This window comes from Anoplolepis gracilipes, chromosome 3, assembly GCF_047496725.1.
Source record: "Anoplolepis gracilipes chromosome 3, ASM4749672v1, whole genome shotgun sequence".
Lineage (NCBI taxonomy): Eukaryota > Metazoa > Arthropoda > Insecta > Hymenoptera > Formicidae > Anoplolepis > Anoplolepis gracilipes.
This window is the reverse complement of record NC_132972.1, coordinates 17,475,478-17,495,433: the sequence shown is the minus strand read 5'-3', so window position 1 is coordinate 17,495,433 and position 19,956 is coordinate 17,475,478. Positions and strand designations below refer to the sequence as shown.

The window sequence follows — 19,956 nt, the reverse complement described above, 5'->3', positions numbered from 1 at the left end:
TGGGGACAATCGTGGTAGATAACATCATGAGATTCCATTTTCAGATTTGCACGTTTATTAGAAAAAAAATGTTTACAAGATTGTGTGACGCTAATACAAGAGTTATATATTCGATGAAACTGAAACATAAAGAGTATAATAAAGATCGCTAAGATCTGTAGGGGCATTGCTGTGGTGCAGGCTTCTCACCGTACGGACGCGGGTTCAAATTCGAGTAAGACGGTGACTTTTTCGTAAAAGGTGTCCGCATCGGCCGCACCAGCCGGATACGTTCTCGCACTGCCTGCATTTAGCATTCTCAAATGGATCATATCTTTTGCATTTTTTTTTTAATTAGGAGAATTTTCATAAATCATTTAATTTGTGAAATTAAATACCGCACTAATTTTTTTATAATAATACGCTAGTAATGGTGAAATATATATGTACATCTTTATCTTTATATAAAAAGTTTACAACTTTTTATTTATATCGACATATATAAAAGCAAAATAAATACTGAATTTATTAGTTTTGCTATACTAATAACATGTCTACACATGTACTTCCATTTTAATACAAATTTACAATTGTGTGTGTGTGTGTGTGTGCGTGCGTGCGTGCGTGCGTGCGTGCGTGCGTGCGTGCGTGCGTGCGTGCGTGCGTGCGTGCGTGCGTGCGTGCGTGCGTGCGTGCGTGCGTGCGTGCGTGCGTGCGTGCGTGCGTGCGTGCGTGCGTGCGTGCGTGCGTGCGTGCGTGCGTGCGTGCGTGCGTGCGTGCGTGCGTGCGTGCGTGCGTGCGTGCGTGCGTGCGTGCGTGCGTGCGTGCGTGCGTGCGTGCGTGCGTGCGTGCGTGCGTGCGTGCGTGCGTGTGTGTGTGTGTAAAGTTGATAATTTTATATGAAGATATATAGATATACAGACGTTATTAGCATACTAATTAACAAGATTAGTTCGGTATTCAAGTCATTATATTTATCTTTGACACATTGATATAAATAAAAAGTTGTGCATTTTATATGAGGATAAAGCTACATGTGTGCACATCGAATTCGTGTATTATTATATTAGTTCGATGTTCAACTTGTAAATTTATTATCTTACATAAAGATTTAATTAATATGTTTGGTTTTATGAACCAATTGGCAAACAGATTTATAATCGTAAAAACACACATGTAAAATTAATCGCGCACCCTAATAGAATTTAAATAATTTGAAATTTTGATTTATAAATTATACAACATGAAAAATCGTAGTTTTATATATAACTCGATGAGCGAGGGATAGTGACAGATTACTAATTTAAATGTTACAATCCTTATGGTAATCTATACAACTTCATTAAATTCTTTTAACAAATCTATTACTTATTAATTACTACAAATATTTTATAATACTTTATAATATAATATTTTATAAAATATAATATTTTATAATAGGATTCTAACATTTACATTTATTTGAAGTTTTACGGCAAGACATAAATTCAGCGCGCACTGTACGTGTCTCTTTCAGTACGCCCTTTGTACATCCTTTGTACGTCCTTTGTAGAGCGCTCCGCCTACTGTCTCGTCGCGCGTCTAGTATCAAGTAACAAGTAGGAGGCTTCTTCGCGCCGCGCGCTTATACTGGCACGGATTGGCCGATTTTTATTAATTTATATCTCATTAATTATTGCGAATTTAGCAAAATTATATTTGTTTTCAGTTTAACACGCTCTATCTATCCACGAGAGTTGATCTGGCAATTCGGGGACACCCTATATATTATATAGTGATGTCTGTAGCACGTGTCTATTTGCCGAAAGATCAAAAGTATAAAATTGTTAAAACGTCTTTGGTTCTTAAATTGAATCCTGAAACGTTTAATTTAGATGATGAAAAGCATAAGAAATGGCTGTATCAGTTAAAGGAAGGGAATAAAAAAAGCGTATGTCAAGTTTTACGAATACGAGGTATGTTTTTCATATATTATATATATATATATATATTTCTATATATATATATTATATCATATATAATATATTCATTCATTGTCGTTTCTTTCTTGCAATAAGTGAGTGTCATTTTTTTATTAATTGCAATGATTTTTCTCCACTTTTTACAAATGCAAAGAATTGTCTTGAAGCGGGGATAATCGAAATTTTTGTAAATTATGTTGTGAAAGTAAATCGAGTTTTTAAAAATATTTTGAAATTGTAATAAAAAAATTTTGCAATTATGAAACAAATCTCTTTATTTAATTCTTGTACTTTTAAACTAAAAAAAATGTGATAAAGTTATATTTATTATTAAATATATATAAATAATACAAATATATAAATTATTTTTATTTATTTATCATTTTTTATAATAAACAATTATGGATTTAACATAAAACAAAATATGAAAATAAAAAATTTAAATTGTTAATTACTTCAAATAACATTTTTTTGCTATTTTACTATAACTATTACAGTTAATTAATAAATTATTACACCCTGTATATATATATATATATATATATATATATATATACACATTTTTATCAAAGTAATGTAGAATTAATGTATTATACTTAATTTTCAATAAAAATTTCAATAATGTTTTCATAAATAAAATTAAACTTAAACTTTTATTTGTTTCGTTTTGTATACGAATTCATTTTATATATGCATAAATATTACATATTACAGATATTATGCAAGATGATGAGATTTCGCAAAGAGAACCAAAAATCGGCACGACAAAAGATGAAGACATATATTGGAAAAGGATCATGGATTTCTATAATATCATATGAAAACTTTCTACGAGAAAAGTAATCGAGCAAATTTATATCTGGATTATCGAGATCTCTTTAGGGGATACAACCTCTCAATGAACGATGTGTGTGTAAACAAATAAATAAACAAACTATTTAACTCCGAATTAACTCCGAAAAAGAAGGCAGCAGTCGCTGGTTTCTTCGAAATGTGAATGCGAGATAAAAGAAAGTATCCTGAACACCTCATCGGGGACGAGTTAAAGAAGTTGAATAAATACCTCAATGGTGCTATTACATCGGCGCGAAGTGCGTTTATTCCAAAGAAAAAAAAAATCTTTAAATATTGACACAACGCAATTACATTCCAATAATGACTCAGTAAATGAATTCCAGTTAAAGAAAAAAATCTTGAAGACAATGCAAATAAAAATAAAAGAACATATAATGACAAACGAAGTAAAAATCTTCACCTTGAGCACGATTAATCAAGAAAATAAGATCATGAATAATGGTTCAAAGGAAAATTTACATTGTGATATTAAAAACAAGAAGCTAAAACTGAAAGATCTAGAAACGGATTTTATGGAAAAGACAGATATAGATACAGACTCATCCACTGTAGAATATGAAGGGGAATCGACTAGATCAGTAAAAACAATTTAATAAAGCTATACTTTTGATAACGAACGTTTTATTATGTCGCTCCGAAAAGGACAACTGCCTCTAATTTTGCGTTGTTCAAACTTCACAAGCGTTGAAAAAGAAAATTTAATTTTTTAAGTACATTTTATACATTTTTTAGAACCATATTAGACATTTACTTCACTAAGTTCATTAAGATGCACATAACTTTTTATTTTTTTGCAAAATAAAAATCAAAATTAATATTAAAAAAATGATTAATGGTTCAAGATCAATCTTCGTTTTTATTTTGATAAAATAAGATTACATATTGCATATTATTTACGTAACTAAAATTAACGAATTTTTAACGAATTAAATTGTTTTTTTTTCAAAATACTTTTATATCACATAAGAAATTGTAACCAAAGATGTCGAACCTGAGATATGATTAAAACAGATTAATATATCATAGAAATGTTATGTTAGATTACAGTTTATTTTTTGAATAATTATATTCTCTGTTTAATCGTTTATAATATAATACTGTGATACTTACAAAAAGTACTTACAATTTTTAAAAATAAAATTTATTTACAAACACACACATATTATTACTCTATTAATTTTTTAATTTATTCCTATTCTGTATAATATAGTATACATTAAAAAAAGTGCATGTGTGTAGATGTGCGCATTTTTGCTACATTTTCTGTTGTAATATATTTTTATATGTGTGAGAAAATACAGTATACTACAAGAAAATGTTACAATTAAAACGCTTGTGAATAATACTTTCATATTTTTGTTGTGACAAAACTTGGTTATATTTCTACGACTTCAATTGGCAAATTTTCCTGATGCCGTTCGACACTTGTGCTATAATGTACAATTATTAGCAAAATACATCGTTAATAGTTACAAATGCATGGCTGGCGTAAATTCAAAATGGATATTTGTCGAATCGAAATCACAAACCACAAATTTTGTTACAACAAAAATACGAAAGTATTATTCACAAGCATTTCAATTGTAACATTTTCTTGTAGTATACTGTATTTTTTCACACATAAAAATACGTAGAACATCATAAATAATTATAGTTATCTATCGAATATTGTATTTTTATGGCGTAGAAATATGTAGAATATCATTACTTAGCTGTATTTTTCCGGAATAACTAGCACTTAGAAAACTATAAAAAACTACAAAAGTATTCCAATTCTAGCATTTTTTTGTAAATTTTGACATAATTTTTTGTAATTTTATTTTTATTTTTTTTGTAATATTTTGTAAAAATTTTTCTGCCAGGGGGATTATTATTAAAAATTGAATTTGCGATGAAATGTAGTAGAGAATGCTGATAACTTATTATGTCAATTTACAAGTAATTCCGTGGAAAGTTGCAATGGAATTATTAGTAAATTCATTGGCGGTAAATGTATTCATTTTGCAAGAAAAGGTTCTTATCAAATTCGCGTAAAAGCATCCGTAGTACAATTCAATACTTGGCAAGCATTGAGTTCTATTTGTCACGCAATAGGTAAAGAACCACCTACAGGTACAAAATAATAAAAAATAGAAATATTAAAAAAATGAAAACTGTCAGTAACGCGCGCGTGCGGCAAAAGAATTAGGTCTCTCTATTTGTACATCAAAATATTTTACTAAAACTTTTTTACGGCCGACAAAGATTACAGATCAAATGCGGAACGACCAGATATAAAAGGTCATATGTACGAACAGCTGAGATCTAATCATTATCAAATATTAAAAGATCAACAATGCAATCGTGCTGTATTGGAATGTGCTACACGGGGTCAGCATGAAAACCCGGAGTGGCACAACATACGGCGAAATCTTCTCACTGCTTCAAACTTTGGAAAAGTTTGTAGCAAGAGAGAAACAACTTCGTGCCAAAATCTTGTAAAAGCAATTCTTTATCCTCCTCAACTGACGAATGCGGCTGTTGAGTGGGGTAAAGAAAAAGAGCTGGTGGCACGAGAACAATTGCAGGTAGAGTTGGGATTAGAAATTAATTATTGTGGAATATTTATTGATGAAGAAATTCCATATTTTGCTGCAACGCCTGACGGCATTATCGGAGACGATACTGTCATTGAGATTAAATGTCCTTATGCGGCGCGGCAAGTGTCTACCGATGCAATGCTCAATAAGATTGCAGATATTCATCGAATTTTCGATAAAATGGATGACACTCGTATGAATCAAATACACATGTACTATTTTCAAATACAGGGACAGCTCCACATAACGCAAAGAAAATATTGCATTTTTGCTGTGTTGACACCCTTTGGATTGAAGTACACGTTTATCGAGCGTGATGATAGATTTTAGGAATCAAAAATGTTACCACTGCTTAAACGATTTTACGAGGACTGCCTGGTTCCTAAAATAATTGATAGTAGAGTAGAAAGAAATATGCCAATTCGGGAACCGCAGTATATCATCGAAGCACAGAAAATGGCTCAGAAAAAGAAAGTGTCATTGAACTATTAAAAATATGTAATTATATTAAATGTTTATACAGGGTCTGTCCCAAAAGTAATGAGAATGATTCTGGAAAAATTTTTTTATTGAAGTTAGGTTCAAATATACTTAGAACTTTTCAAAGTAATCCCCTTGCGAGTCTATACACTGAGTCCAACGTTTCTGCCACTCTCCATAATAGCTCTGGAAGTCTTCAACGAAGACACTGTTTAGTGCCCTCGTCACAGCCGCTTGGACGTTTGCGATGGTCCCCAAATGAATTCCTTTCAGGTCAAACTTGATGCGAGGGAACAAAAAGAAGTCGCACGGGGCCAGGTCTGGGCTGTACGGTGGTTGGGGAAGCGCTGAAATGTTTTTTGTAGCCAAAAATTCTCTCATCGCCAACGCAGTATGGCTCGACCACAGACTTCTATACTATAACTAGACCGCTGACTTCCTTATATATTAGACCTAAAAAGTGACCCCGAAAAATATGTACAACATTGGTAGGATAGAGAAAAGGAGGGGATAGATATGTAATATGGCTGCTACAGAAAACTCGTTTGTGAGTGACATTGCTTTAAATTCAACCAATCAGTGTGACTGTCATACTACCAATGATGACGCATACACATAAGTTTTGTACATACTTCTCGGGGGTTTATGTGTTTTGCCGGAGTTAGCAGTCTAGTTATATATAGAAGTCTGTGGGATCGACGCGTGACGCGTCATTGAGACAGCACCTTACTTAACGGGCGATCCACACTCTGCGAAGGCTCAGAGGCGACAGGCGGCGGTCTGGCTGTATACCTGACACCCCCACCACTCCCAGGCCGAGCAATTCGTCTCCCGCGCCTGGCAGTCGAGAAAAAATAATTTTCATTACTTTTGGGACAGACCCTGTACATACATATATAATATAATAAAAATGATCAATTTTTTCTGAATATATATTGGTCAATGACATCCTGAGTCGCTTGGGAAGAGATGATGGGAAAATTCTGTTTATTACTATTATGTAAAGAAATTTTTTTTAAAAATATATAAATATTATTATAATAATTAAAATATATTTTACTGTTGCAATTTATTTTGTTATTGTTTCTTATTTTTAAAGAATGAAAATAATGCATTGCAGAAATGAGATCGCAATTTAAACTGACAAGTGTAATTGCGTCGCAAAGTGTTTGACGTAATAATTTCTATTTTGCAATGCATTGTTTTCAAAAATGTAGAGTAATAAGCAGATAAAAATCAAGCATATTAAATATTTATAAATATATAAGAAACTACGTTGAGAGACACACATGTAATTAAAAGTACTTTAAAAATACTGTATATTAATTAAAGTATTTCTCACTATGTGGTTGAAGTCACTTTGCGATGCGATCACTTAACTCAGTTTAAATTGCGATCCATTCGAATTTATTAATTCGTACTGTTTATTGCATTATGCACAGAAACAATGGCAATCTTATTATCTCTGAATTTTTATTAACTTTAAAATATAATATTAAATTAACAATAACATTTGACACACACACACACACACACACACACTAATATATGTTTTAATATATGCATTGTTTGCCATTGTTAAGTGTATACATATTCTTATTCTTAAAATGTAATATCATAAGATAAAATTATATTGCACTGAAAAAATTGTACATAATAATATTCTTGTTTTATCATGTTTTAAAATTTATATTATTCTTATTTATATTAATATGTCTATTATATTATTTTATTGTATTCATATTTATATATATTTTTTTATTTGTATATTCTATATATATTTTTATACAATGCATTTTTCGGAATAAGAATATAAAATCTTTTAGCGCTTTTGTTGTTGTGTTTCCAACAAGTGCAAAGAATCATGTATTTATTATAAAAATTAATAATTTAATATAATACAAATATAATTGATGTTTTTTTTCAGATTTTAAAATCGATAATTTTAGCACAATTTCTATCATTACTTTGATATTAATTTGTGCACAGCATAGTTACTTACGTACGGTATTATTTGAATAACATCGGTTTTTACCTTTTTTGATAATGCGATTTTATCAATATCGGCTTTCGGGTTTTCAATGTCGGTTTGCGTAGAAATGCTAGTAATTTTGAACTTGTTTCCATCCAGGAACGTCTTTGATTTCGTCAATTTCACGAATCCCTCTTCTTTTTTCAATTAGATGTTCGATTTTTTGCAGGTTTTGTTTCTCTATTTCATTACTCGATTTAATATTTTCATTCATATCACAAAAAACATAATCTTTGTTTTCAATTTCCTCGGCGATTTTGTCGTCAGTGTTCTCGGAGTATATTTCACAATCTTTCTCAGTACTACAACTAACTTGAGTACTAAACGTATCGTCGATATCACGATTATTTTATGCGACTATCCAGCATTTTAGTTTATAAGCATTGTGTAATGCGCAATGGAAGATTCCAAAATTTCAAAATCCGTGGTGAGAGCAATAACGTCCGTCTTCTTCTTTTGACGTTAGATTTTTAAATGGCGGGGAGATATCTTCCAAATTATTTATATCTCTGGAAAGTATATTCCGCAAGTAGCTTGCGTTTTCGTTGCCTCTAACGTAAATGTAACGCACACGTCTTGTAATTTCACGCAAATGTGAAATAAAATATTTCAGATTAGTTTTACCGTCGAACCATTCGATACCGTGATAATTTTGTGAAAGCCAATTGTTTTCTCGTCTTGTTTTTGCGGATAATTCTCCAAATGGATGTGGAAACAACATAATCCAATGGCTGACGATTGGAGCGTCAGTCGAGACAATGGCGACTTCCTTTGGGATAAATTTATCGTTGACATCGCGGAAGCCTTGTATGTCGATGACTGTGTCCATATTGTGAAAATTTATGTGCTTTCAATGACAAAGTATAACTAACTTAACCTCTTCACGAAACGCTCACGTTCACGTCTCAAATGAAACTAAATCTTCTTTTGTTACAATACACGTTTTTGGAAAACACGGCGATATCGATATTTTATTCGAAAATGGAGAGGGAATTTTTAACCGAGTATTACACTACGAGGCATAAATCGCGCATAAAGAAACTAGCCGGAAAAATCGACGATGACTTGACGCGACGCATCGCTTTCTATTATATTATCGAACTCTGCGTAAACAATACAGTTAACGGTCTCGGCGAGAGCTCTCTCAAATCGCACTTCTAATCGCAAACTTCCATGTTTCACAAGATTCTAATGGCCGGCACAATTAGCGGACAAATCGGGTGTAAAGTCAAAAGCAAATAACGTATATCCCTTGAAATAATTGTTTCTGCTTATAGAATTTCCTTCATTCAAAAAATGGATGCCCGTTCCCGAAAAAAGCGTTTGATAAGCTTCGACATAAAACGGTTCTTCAACTAAGAAAACCGGCTGTAACGGTCTACTAGGAATTTGCGTACCATCGACATAGATCGAGAAGAAATTTATACCCCAATTTTTAAAATTAAACGGATTTAATTTTCTATCGCCATTAAATGCTTTATTATTGACGAAGCCGACTATTATTGATTTCGGTAATTGGCCTAATATTGCATTATCTATTGATTCCGCCATTACCCCGCTATGAATCGTAAAAGTTTTAACCTCGACTCTCGTAAGTGGATACTTGGCAGTAACTTTACTCAACATTCTAGCGTGTGCGAGTAACACCCCGGCACTTATTTTCGCTCTTCTCACAAGTAAGCTGGCATCCAATATATGAATTTTCGATAAACTGTTACTTTCCATGAGACAAAATGAATCTTTCGAGCGTACGAGTCGTAAGCGTACTTCTACGCCGTTAATTAAAAATTTGTCTTGATTGAAAACGTCGCAATGAAGATGTCCTATAAGATCCAGCGCTCGTTCTCCGTGAATGTATCGAGCTCGTCTCACGAGCGCGGCGTTGCCTTTGGTTCCAATAGATCGTCCATGTATCCGGGTGTATCCGCGTCCCACAGACTCGAGATTAGATGGGTAGTTTTTGCGGGTGAAGAGTAATTTAACAACGCCTCGATGTACGCGCGGTACGCGTAAGCGTTGTTCGGAGGCGACACGAGTTTTTGATTGAAATACACGTCGTTCTAATTGAAGATGGAGTGGAGTAAATGATTTACGGGCCCTACTTTGACCTCTGCGGCGGCGGCGGTAACTCCCGTTCGCGGCACGAGGTCGTCGTTGGTTTCCACGCACACTCGAAGACTTAGCATGGTATGCGTGAGATCTAAATATTCTTCTCCATGGCCTGGGATGACGAATTCTATCGGCGAGTCGTCCGAGAGCGAGCTGACGGGTTTGTAATAGATCTATTGTGAACTTTCGATGCTAGTCTGCGTGGGCGGTAAAGAAAAAAGATCGAATTCGCTTTTTAAACACTCACTCGAATGCGTATGAAGAAAAGATATGATTATTTACCGTAAATTTTTTATCAATATCTTTTTCCGATATTTTCGTTGTCTACTGTGTTTAGCGTGGTATCGTTTAAGAAAATATGTCGGATACGGTGCGCTTTTTAGAAGTTTTACGACGCTTCATGGACGAGTTAAGTTTTTTTTTCGACTTGCGATTTTTCTTTCTCCCCTTGCTTTTTAATGTTTTATTCCACGCTTTGGTTATTTTCGGTAATCTTTTCTTATTTGATCGTCGACGTTTACGTGACGATGTTATCACAGATTTAACGATACGTGCGTTAAGCCCGGCGAAAGGAAACTGAGCTGCGTGCATTTTCGCATCTGCCTTATATCCTCGAGCCTTTCATCAGACTACTTATTTTTTTTTAGCTTTTCTCTTGAAATTGTCGCGCGATTCTTTAAAACGGTTTTCGGCCGACACGTTTAGCGGTATATTATTTTCAATATCACCGATTATATTAACGTCAGCTTGTAAAGCTTCTTTCCCTACTGCACGCGCTCCTCTACTTAGATAAGGTGGTATACGTCTAAATAACCCTCCTAGAAAACTTCCGATTCCATGACCGCGTTGACAAGGTGCACTGACGAAAACTCTCGGAATTCCACCACCTCTGCCGCTTTGTAAATTGTAATACTTGTAGTAGTCTGTCATGTCGCATTTGAGAACTTAATTTTTATCTTTTTCCCTATGACGCTGACGTTCACAATACTACCGGGTTCGCCTAAAGTGTAACGTCACAGTTGATGTTCCGGATTCGAATGCTATTTTTTTTTCCGAACTGATCTCTTATATCGATTTCAATCCTACTGAATTTGTTCGTCGTAACGGGATATAATGCAGAAAAGAGAAATGTTTCACTTGTTTCGTTCCGTACTCGTAATCGCGACCATGCCTCTCGACAGACACTATTCGGAGAAGAGGAGACTGCACATCGCCTGTTATGTAAGGTTCACAAATATCACAATAAACGAATAGTTTATCGGGAATACCGCGAGCCAAACTACAGGGTTCGTAACTAAAGAATCCAAAGTGTCTCTTTTTAAAACCGAGTTTAAGAAAAATTGATGTAGATTTTTTTTTTAATAAGGATTATATGTCGTAAGCATAGTATAGTACTGACCTTCCCCCTTAGGAGCATTATAAAGTGCATCCCCTAAACCGAGTATTCGTAGAAGTTTATCGGAAAAGTTTATATAATGATTTAGTTTGCATTTATTTTCATCACACTCGAGGTAAAACTCTATACTACCGGCAGATACCCCCCGTCGATTCAGACAAAAATGCGAACCGACTCCTTTACACGTCGGTGATTAATCGCGTCGAAAAGTTCGACCATATTTTTATAAATGACGACCCGTATTTCGTCTTCCCTCGAAGTTATCATAGCATCTTTTTCCTCGCTACTTCGAATGTTAACATCGGCGAATGTGAGTATATTCTCGCGGCGTTGTATATGAAAGAAAGTATTGGGGAATTGAATTTCACTGAGCGCGACTTCCCATTCGCCGTGTAACTGTATCGATTGAGGTAATTCCGTAATAAATGACGAGGTAGTATTATCCGGAAAATAACGCATACTGCTATTGCTCGGAAGAACCAGTAGAAATTGTTCCTCCCTCATCTCAAAGATTTGTTAAACTTGAATCCAACTATCGAACTTGCTAGGATAACCACGCCAGCTAACTAACAGCTGTTTATTATCACCACGTCCTCTGCTCTTTATCACGCGATCGACGATAAATTCTTCCTCCTGTAAATTTTTCTCAACTCGGGCTAATTCTTGCTCGTAAAAAATGCCGTCTATGACCTCGCCGGCTAAGTCACTTAGTTCGTACACTCGCGGTTTTCGCCAATCAAGAACGCGAAGAATTCGAAATATCTCCTCACTCCACTCGCCTCGTATCCTTTCTCGAAGGTGACTTTTGCTCTACTGATCCCTACGAGTTCGCCAATGCGATATTTAGCCTTTTGTTTTTGGCATTTCTCGTTTTTCCAACGAAGAGTTATATTTTCACGCGCGATGCGGGCATTTTTCCGCGTAACGACCGCAGGTTGCATTTTGATACTGGAATGACGCGCGTGATTATAAGCGTGAACGATATCCTGCAAAACATTTACGTAACGTTGTGTATTTTTATGCGTAAAATAACGCCACATACGTTCCTTGAGTGTTCTATTAAAACGCTCCACTATAGCTGCTTTAATATCGGGATTGCGAGTTACGCGAAAGCGAATGTCTTTTTCTTTTAAGAATTTTTGTACAGGACGCGCAATAAATTCTTCACCTTTGTCGGTCTGTAGATAAACTGGTAGACGACCATTGCTTTTCGAGAATATACGCTCAAAAGCTTGTATTACACAGTTACTTGTTTTGTCACGTAAAGGTTCAACCCATACAAATTTACTAAGCACATCGATTACTACAAGTAAAGGAATAACCGTCATTATAGCTCTTGAGATTACGGAGATCAATCAAATCAGCTTCCCACAAATCATCGATATTTGTCACGTTATAATGTAAACGCGGAAATTTTCGTCGTACCGGTCGATGCAGCGTGTCTTGCGATTTAAGCCAGTCGAGAATATCGCTGCGACTAAAATTCGGTTTAACGGCTCGCGATAAATTGTCCACCGCGGAATACCCTGCGAGGGGTCGTAATACAGTTTTTCGAATTCCGACATTAGAGTCTCATCCAATCGAGTAAATGTTTTTTCCCTTTCGACGGATACAAATATTGTGTCTGCGTCGGATTCGTTTAATTTACGAGTGTATGATTTTGAGTGCTGAGTTTTCTTCGGAGTGGAGCTCCCGCGAGGTAACGGATTTTTAATACGATGAACTCGTATCAAATTGCGATTACCTATGAGATTGGAAGGCGTGTTTATATCATGCAGTAATCGAGTAAACTGAATTCTTCCAGTTGCTTTTACGGTTTTTCTTTCCCGTATCGCGTCGTTTATGAGATCCGAGATATTCGATCCCGTTACGAGTGTACCGTCTATAGTCACAACTCCGCGTCTATCCCAGCTAATCTTAGACTCCGGGGTGTCTACCAAATATTTCAATAGAGCGCGTGCTTTGTCACGATAAGATTTCGGCACGGAGACGACTATTTGTTTTATCATTTCTACCGATTGAGCGCGTTTTTCCCTGAAACTGCTACTAGCATTACTACCGTTAATGTTACTGTCGCTGCTAATTAAAGTTTGCGCTTCAAAAGTTCATCGTTATCATACAAATCTTTCATGTCTTCGTTCTGCTCTTCATCTACCTCGCCATTATCTTTGCGTAAACGTTTTCTCGCAGCTCGAACAAAGTGAAGATAACGTTGAAGTACTTCCTTATACATTTTCCATCTTTTCTCCTCGTCGCGGGAAGTCGCGAGATTAAGAATACGACACATCTCAGTATCGAATCGCGATAAAGTAGTTCCAGGCGTCTGCACCGAATTATTATTTTCGTTAACATTTTCCAGATTTTTTTTTATCGAATTATCCGACGATGATGCCCTGGATGCTATTTCCGGATGATGTTGATGTTGCATGCGCTGCAGTCTCTCGAGATTTTTCGTAGAAATTAAAACCATTTTTTAAGCTCTTTCCATCATTCAAATATCGCAATCGTTAATGTTTTATTTTTTATTCTGAAAAAAAAAACAGATATAAAAAGTTGTATAATTTTTTCATTTCCCAATAATCCGTGATAATATAACTTCGAGTAAAAGAACAATAAGATAGGGTAAGAATCCACCCCGTTGTACCAGTAGCTTTCTTCTGCTTCTCCAATTACCTCGTTTTGTCGCAACGCGTCGTAGGATGGTTTTATGTTTGGCTAATCGCCTTTTTTCGTTACTTCCAAGCGATGCGTTTCCTTTGAGCGTATTATAAGCGCACTCTTGTATGCATTTTATTAGTTTATTATCTGCAGTGCGTAAGAAAGACGCTCTTTGATTTTTTTCAGATAGCACAAAGTTTTCAAAAGACATGCGTTTCGCTCACCGATTGATCGCCTAACAATTTTTATTGCTCCGTCCGACGAATTCCGCGACGTCAGTGACGAAGGATATTTATTTCCTTTTACCATTACGATGTAATAGCGCGACTGGTAAGATGCGTAATCACCTTTCTTTTATATACTCCCTCCTCTATTGCTCGATCTACGAGATACGATAGATGTAATGCAGTGAATCGTCGGGAAAGATACACGTCCGAAATCGATATTCGTCTGGAGTCGATTGTTTCAAATCAAGCAATAAATACTCATGCGGTCTCGAGGTTGCGTCGTAGTATGCTTCTTCCATAAACTTTGGGTCATCGGGATATATTTGACGTGCTAAATGACGCATTTGTGCACGATCACGTGGATTTTTGAAAACAACTATATAATTTGTGTTGAGAGATATGTCATGCTGTCCACGCCCCTGATGGAACAGATTTTGCGAGATAAGAATAACGCTGAGATTCTTATGATGGCTTCCTTTCGTAAACAGATCCACGATAGCGTCGCACGATGATGATTCTCTCATAAGATCGTCAATTATTACCAATTTCGGAGAAAGCGGATCGTTGGAATAATCTTCCGGACGCGGCAATCTCCCTCTCAAAATTCGATTATATTTTTTTTCGCGTTTCTCAAAATATTATTACCGCTGAAGTATCCGTTTCTTCGTGCGCTTTTCTCTTCTACTTCTCTTTCATTCACAGCGTGTTGTAAGCGCTGATACACATCTTGCCACTCGGCGTAATAAAATAAAATTCTCTCGAATCGTATATCGGACATGATTGATAAACTTGGAAGGAAAGTTTCTACGAAAATCGTTTTTCCGCATCTCGTAGGACCGCAGACGATCGACGTCCAAGGATGTTTCCAGCGTACATCCATTTTGCAAAATGAGCGATTGCGCATTTACACACAAATTCATAAATGAAATAAGTTCAGCGTCACCCTTACAAATAATAACAAGTTTGTTAAAAATGCGCATGAGCGATAAATTTTTAATGTTAAACGTTGGAATGCAGAGGAATAAGCTTATCCACGCTTCGGGGCCCTTCACCCGCGGCGGTCGCGTGCTCGCGCTAGCGAATATCTCGGTGTACCTTATAGGAGATGAGCGTAATGGCGCGATGATAAGCTCTATCTTTAGTAGAAATGCTGTCACCAGCATATATATGCTCGCGATAACAAGTGATTGAGCGTATGCGCTATTTTTAAAAAATTTATTGCTTTACTAAATAAAAAATATACCGCTTAAAAACTATATTAATAAAACTAAAAAATATAAAAAGTTGGGAGGAAATAGGAACAATATTTTTATTAAAAATGAATTTTTTATTGTTATATTTGCATTTACATAGCATTTTTCATATTAGCTATATTTACATTTTTCAACTAAACTAAGATTTACATTTTATTATTATAAAAAAAATTACAACTATATTTAAAACTAAAGTTTTATTTTACAAAACTTTACATTTTGACAATATTTATATTTTACGCAGGGGGCGGAAAACGTGCGCAATTCTATATTTTTTACACGCAAAGTTAGAGGAGTGAACAGAAAAGCATGCTAATATCTATCAAGTTTCTGATAAATACCCGTACGGTAGAGAATATCGTTATGTTTTTATAAATCTTTATTTTATTAGCACAGGCGCACATTTTTTTTGTTTCACGCGTAATTATTTCATGAAACACTGTGCGCCGAATGGCTTTAAACCGAAGATTTATCCTCGATTCAGGGGTTGTTTTTTCTACTTGTTCCTCTGCCTGTTTCTCTCATTCTCTTTGTAATAATAATTCTCTAATTCTAATAAAATTAACTAAGCGCGAGTTTTCAAAGTTCAGAGTTATACCCTTTACTTTTGTTGTGCCGTGGGACGGCACTGGGTTCGGGATCCGTGGGAGAGAGCAGGTTTCAGGGCGCAGCGAGGCTTCGTTGATTTCAATAATCGTAGATTCTTTGTAGTAGTTAGAGAATATATATTTTTACCCATACACAGTAGTTGTTTTACAGAGGTTCCTTCTCCTACGGTTAGCGGTGGTCAAGTAGGCCGAGTTCGTTCGGTCAGGAGATAGTTCGAGGAGCGTGGCGGCGTCCAGCGCGGTCGATAGGCGAGTGTCCGCGTGCGTTAGTGATCTCGATCTATGATTATCACTCGTTCACTTTGCGACTGCTCGTTGCAGTTATGGCGATTGCCAACTTACTTTTTACTGCCCGCGCATCCGAGCGCGGGTGGGTTTTTTATACTGTTGAGCGAGCGTTCTAAATTTCGGTCGGGTTGCTCAACTCGCGCTGAGTGCAAGCGCAGCGGGTCCAAAGGTCGGACTTCATGGTTTGCACTCTTTCGCAATGCTCGCCGCGGTGTTCCGGCTTTGTCTCCGGTTTCGCGCGTGGCTCGCTATGTCAGCGGCACGCGCGGTCAATGCGCCTACTCGCGGTATGTGGATATCGCAATACTTATTGCGTTAGCATTTCGCAATCGCTGTCTTAATGCTCTATCGATATATAATATTTATTTGTATAATATTTGTATAATTTGTTATAGTCTCAGGCTACAACACTTTACCAACTTCACGAGTGAGTCCATCGGGTGTACGAACCACATACGTGTAAAATTTCGGCCCACCGGATACGAACGACTCTATCTAGCTACCCACACCGTAGCTCGCGAGTTCATCCGTCATATCGCCTAAAAAATTACCCGTACGCGGTTCGTATTCCTGAAGATCGCTGGTACTCACGTATATACATGAATCGGTATCATAATACAAAAATTTCGAATTTTTCTAAATATCCGTATAATTTTAATCTTGCTTGTGCCGTTGTGTAAGCTGCTATTACTACATTAGTAAGGGGCGATGGTACGATTGCTTCTTGTCGCATTCGTGACGAAACATATATTACCTCGTCGTTTACGGGTAATATATCGATTATTTCATGTTGCGGGCTAGTGAGTAGGTTCAATAATTTCTGCTGCGTTTTAACGATGTTAGCATGTGGCAAGTTTTCGCGTTGACCAAATTTTCCAAAAAAAATTTAACGCTAATTTCGCGACCAAACGTAAACCGGGGTTGTGTACGATGTTATTTTTCTCAAGAGCAATATCTTCTGTTTCCTCGTACTCACGAAGATATCGCTCTTTAGCATCGTCATCCGTGCACTCGCTCGGCCAACCACTAGTCTCCTGCTTTAATTTTAAAAATGTGTTTATATATCCGGCGAATAGACCCTCCTGGCTCGTGGTGTGATTATAACGAGTGACATTATACTGCCAAATCTCACTAACCTCTGTCACAAAATAACCTTTCTCAATAGCTTTCTTTAATTCGCACGATATCCATGTACCTTCGAATTCGCGTTCGGAAGGTTCATGAGCGTACGTAGATTGAGAAAATGTTTCGCAACAAGTATGACACAACGCGAATAATAATTTACCCTGCACGCGATAAGGTAATACAGGGTGAAAAAGATTGCGGGGAGGGAGTACTCTGCAACGAACGATTCCTTCGACCGACTCGAAATTATATCCCGGCGATATTCTGATTAATTCCGCGCATTCCTCGCCTACGTATACCGTTGGATGCCCGATCGGAAAAACACCGGTTTTCAACACATACGGGTACAGTGAACATACATCAACGTATCGTATCTTCTCCGTTCCCGTAATCTCGTAGCGCGTCACAATATTTTCCGTGCGCTCTCCGTAGAAGGAGTGTCGAGGATCGAGCGGTTCGTTGTCATTTGATGATGTTGTAAATATTCACGCATCTCAACATTTTCATTTATATCGTGATCAAAGTCGCACTCCCATTTCTCTATCACTCTGTATCCCCGTCTTCGAAGACGAGATGTCGTTGCGACGATATGCTCATAACGTAAATCGTTTGTATCTGCATGATCTGACGAAAACGGTTTATCGCGATTGACTCGAAAACATCTCGGACAACCATGCCAGAAACATCCGTGAAACTGTAACACGTAATATTGCGTTTTCCACAGACTCGTAGTACCCATCGACAAGCGTGCCATCGGGTAAACGATATTCCCTGCTTCGCCCTGCGTGGATAATGCGATGACCGAGCTCACGCTCCTTCCACACTAACCACTGTAGAGCTTTGTGCATGAGAGTATTCAGAAAAAACTTCTTGCGCGAAAGAGAGATAGGTGTTATTCCTGCGGGTGGTTACAGACATGTAAATATTCAATCGCGCAAAGCCCTACAGTGGTTAGTGTGGAAGGAGCGTGAGCTCGGTCATCGCATTATCCACGCGAGGCGAAGCAGGGAATACCGTTTACCCAATGGCACGCTTGTCGAAAACGCCTCTTTAGTAAGAAGGGAAAATTCTTTGATTTTGCATTGGTCGGGTTATTAAACAAAATGTGATAGGACGTTACAATGCAAAACATTCAAAAGAATGTTTTATTATTATATTTTCTTCTTTTATGACGGATTAACGGTAATTTCAAAGAAAGTTTTGGAAATAATCTATTTCCTACGTTTACATTTCTTTTCTTTGTTACGTACAGTAATCTTTATTATTTTCTTTATTTTCTCGCCGAATATTTATAAGAAATATATTGTAAAAAAAAATTTCGGAAAAACCAACAAGCAATAAACGCTTATTCCTTTTTTTTGTTATGCGAAGTAATCTTTATTATTTTCTTTATTTTCTCGGCGGCACGTTATAAGAAATATGCCGTGAAAAAATTTCGGAAAAACCAACAAGCAATAAATAAATATCTTCTTTTTATAACTTTTATATGCGATGCAGGGTTTTGTTTTTTTCTTGAGAAATTCTTTTTTCACTTTAGAAATTCTTTCTCTAAATTTATATTGAATACAATTTTATTTATATATATATGAAAAATTTTCTTTTATTATATTTTTCACGATTTTTGTAAAACTACGTTATAAAAATTTGATTATAAAAATATTATTCTTTGAACTTTAGACATGACACAGGCAAGCTATGGAGGGTAACGTACATTTTTATAATAATTTATTTTTTTTAATTGATTTAAAATTCCATACACATATAATTTTTTTTATTATTCTGCGCGCGCATTTTTCCCACCACTTTTCTATTTCATCTTTCTAATTTAAGTATTCGGGAAAATTAAGTTCAGTCGTTTCCTGCTATCCGAACTCGCAAGTTCAACTGTAAAAGTTTTTTGTTTTCGTTTGTACTCTGAACGCGATTATTCGAACTTCGATTTTCTACGCAGAAGCAGCTATTATGGACAATCGTAAGGAAATTTCAAATTTCAAGAAATCCTTATATTCCGTCAGCACTTCTAAGTCAGAATGCAATTTCAAAGGAAAAATCAAACTGCAATGTATGTTGTTATCCACAACATATGGCCTGAATTTATCCTATACGAAGAAAATTCATGTGGGCTTTATGGTGTCGGATGGAGAGGAACTGGATTTTCTACCGATTGTTATCATCTCATAGCGCTGAAGAAATTTGCTTCGATATGGAATCGTGGCAGAAATTTCAAGAAAACATGGAACAGATGTCTTTGTACTTAAACGGTGATAAAATTAAACAGAGTACAATTATCATCAACAAAATAACTATAAATTTTACTACCACATATGGTGCTAGAGCTGTGCTAGTAGCGTATCGCGAAAACGTGCAAGAAGATCTTCCTTCCGAAAACATCGAGGATACGAACGC

General features: G+C 36.0%; 2 protein-coding genes across 7 annotated transcripts in view; both read left to right on the top strand.

Annotated features, from left to right (window-relative positions):
• The window catches only part of LOC140663477 (uncharacterized), a 48,707-nt gene extending 45,103 nt beyond the window's left edge, over positions 1-3,604 (top strand). For 3 of the 6 annotated variants that reach the window (XR_012046283.1, XR_012046282.1, XR_012046280.1), the window contains exons 6-7: positions 1,688-1,934; positions 2,655-3,604. The gene's annotated coding sequence lies outside the window, so the exon portion shown is untranslated. The remainder of the gene's footprint in view (positions 1-1,687; positions 1,935-2,654) is intronic. The other 3 variants (XR_012046281.1, XR_012046284.1, XR_012046285.1) reach the window with 2 other exon arrangements.
• A 1,476-nt stretch (positions 3,605-5,080) lies between these two features.
• Positions 5,081-5,704, top strand: LOC140663619 (uncharacterized). Its single transcript, XM_072887884.1, has one exon. It carries the CDS (start codon positions 5,081-5,083, stop codon positions 5,702-5,704), a length of 624 nt encoding a protein of 207 aa, XP_072743985.1.
• The last annotated feature ends 14,252 nt before the right edge of the window (positions 5,705-19,956 follow it).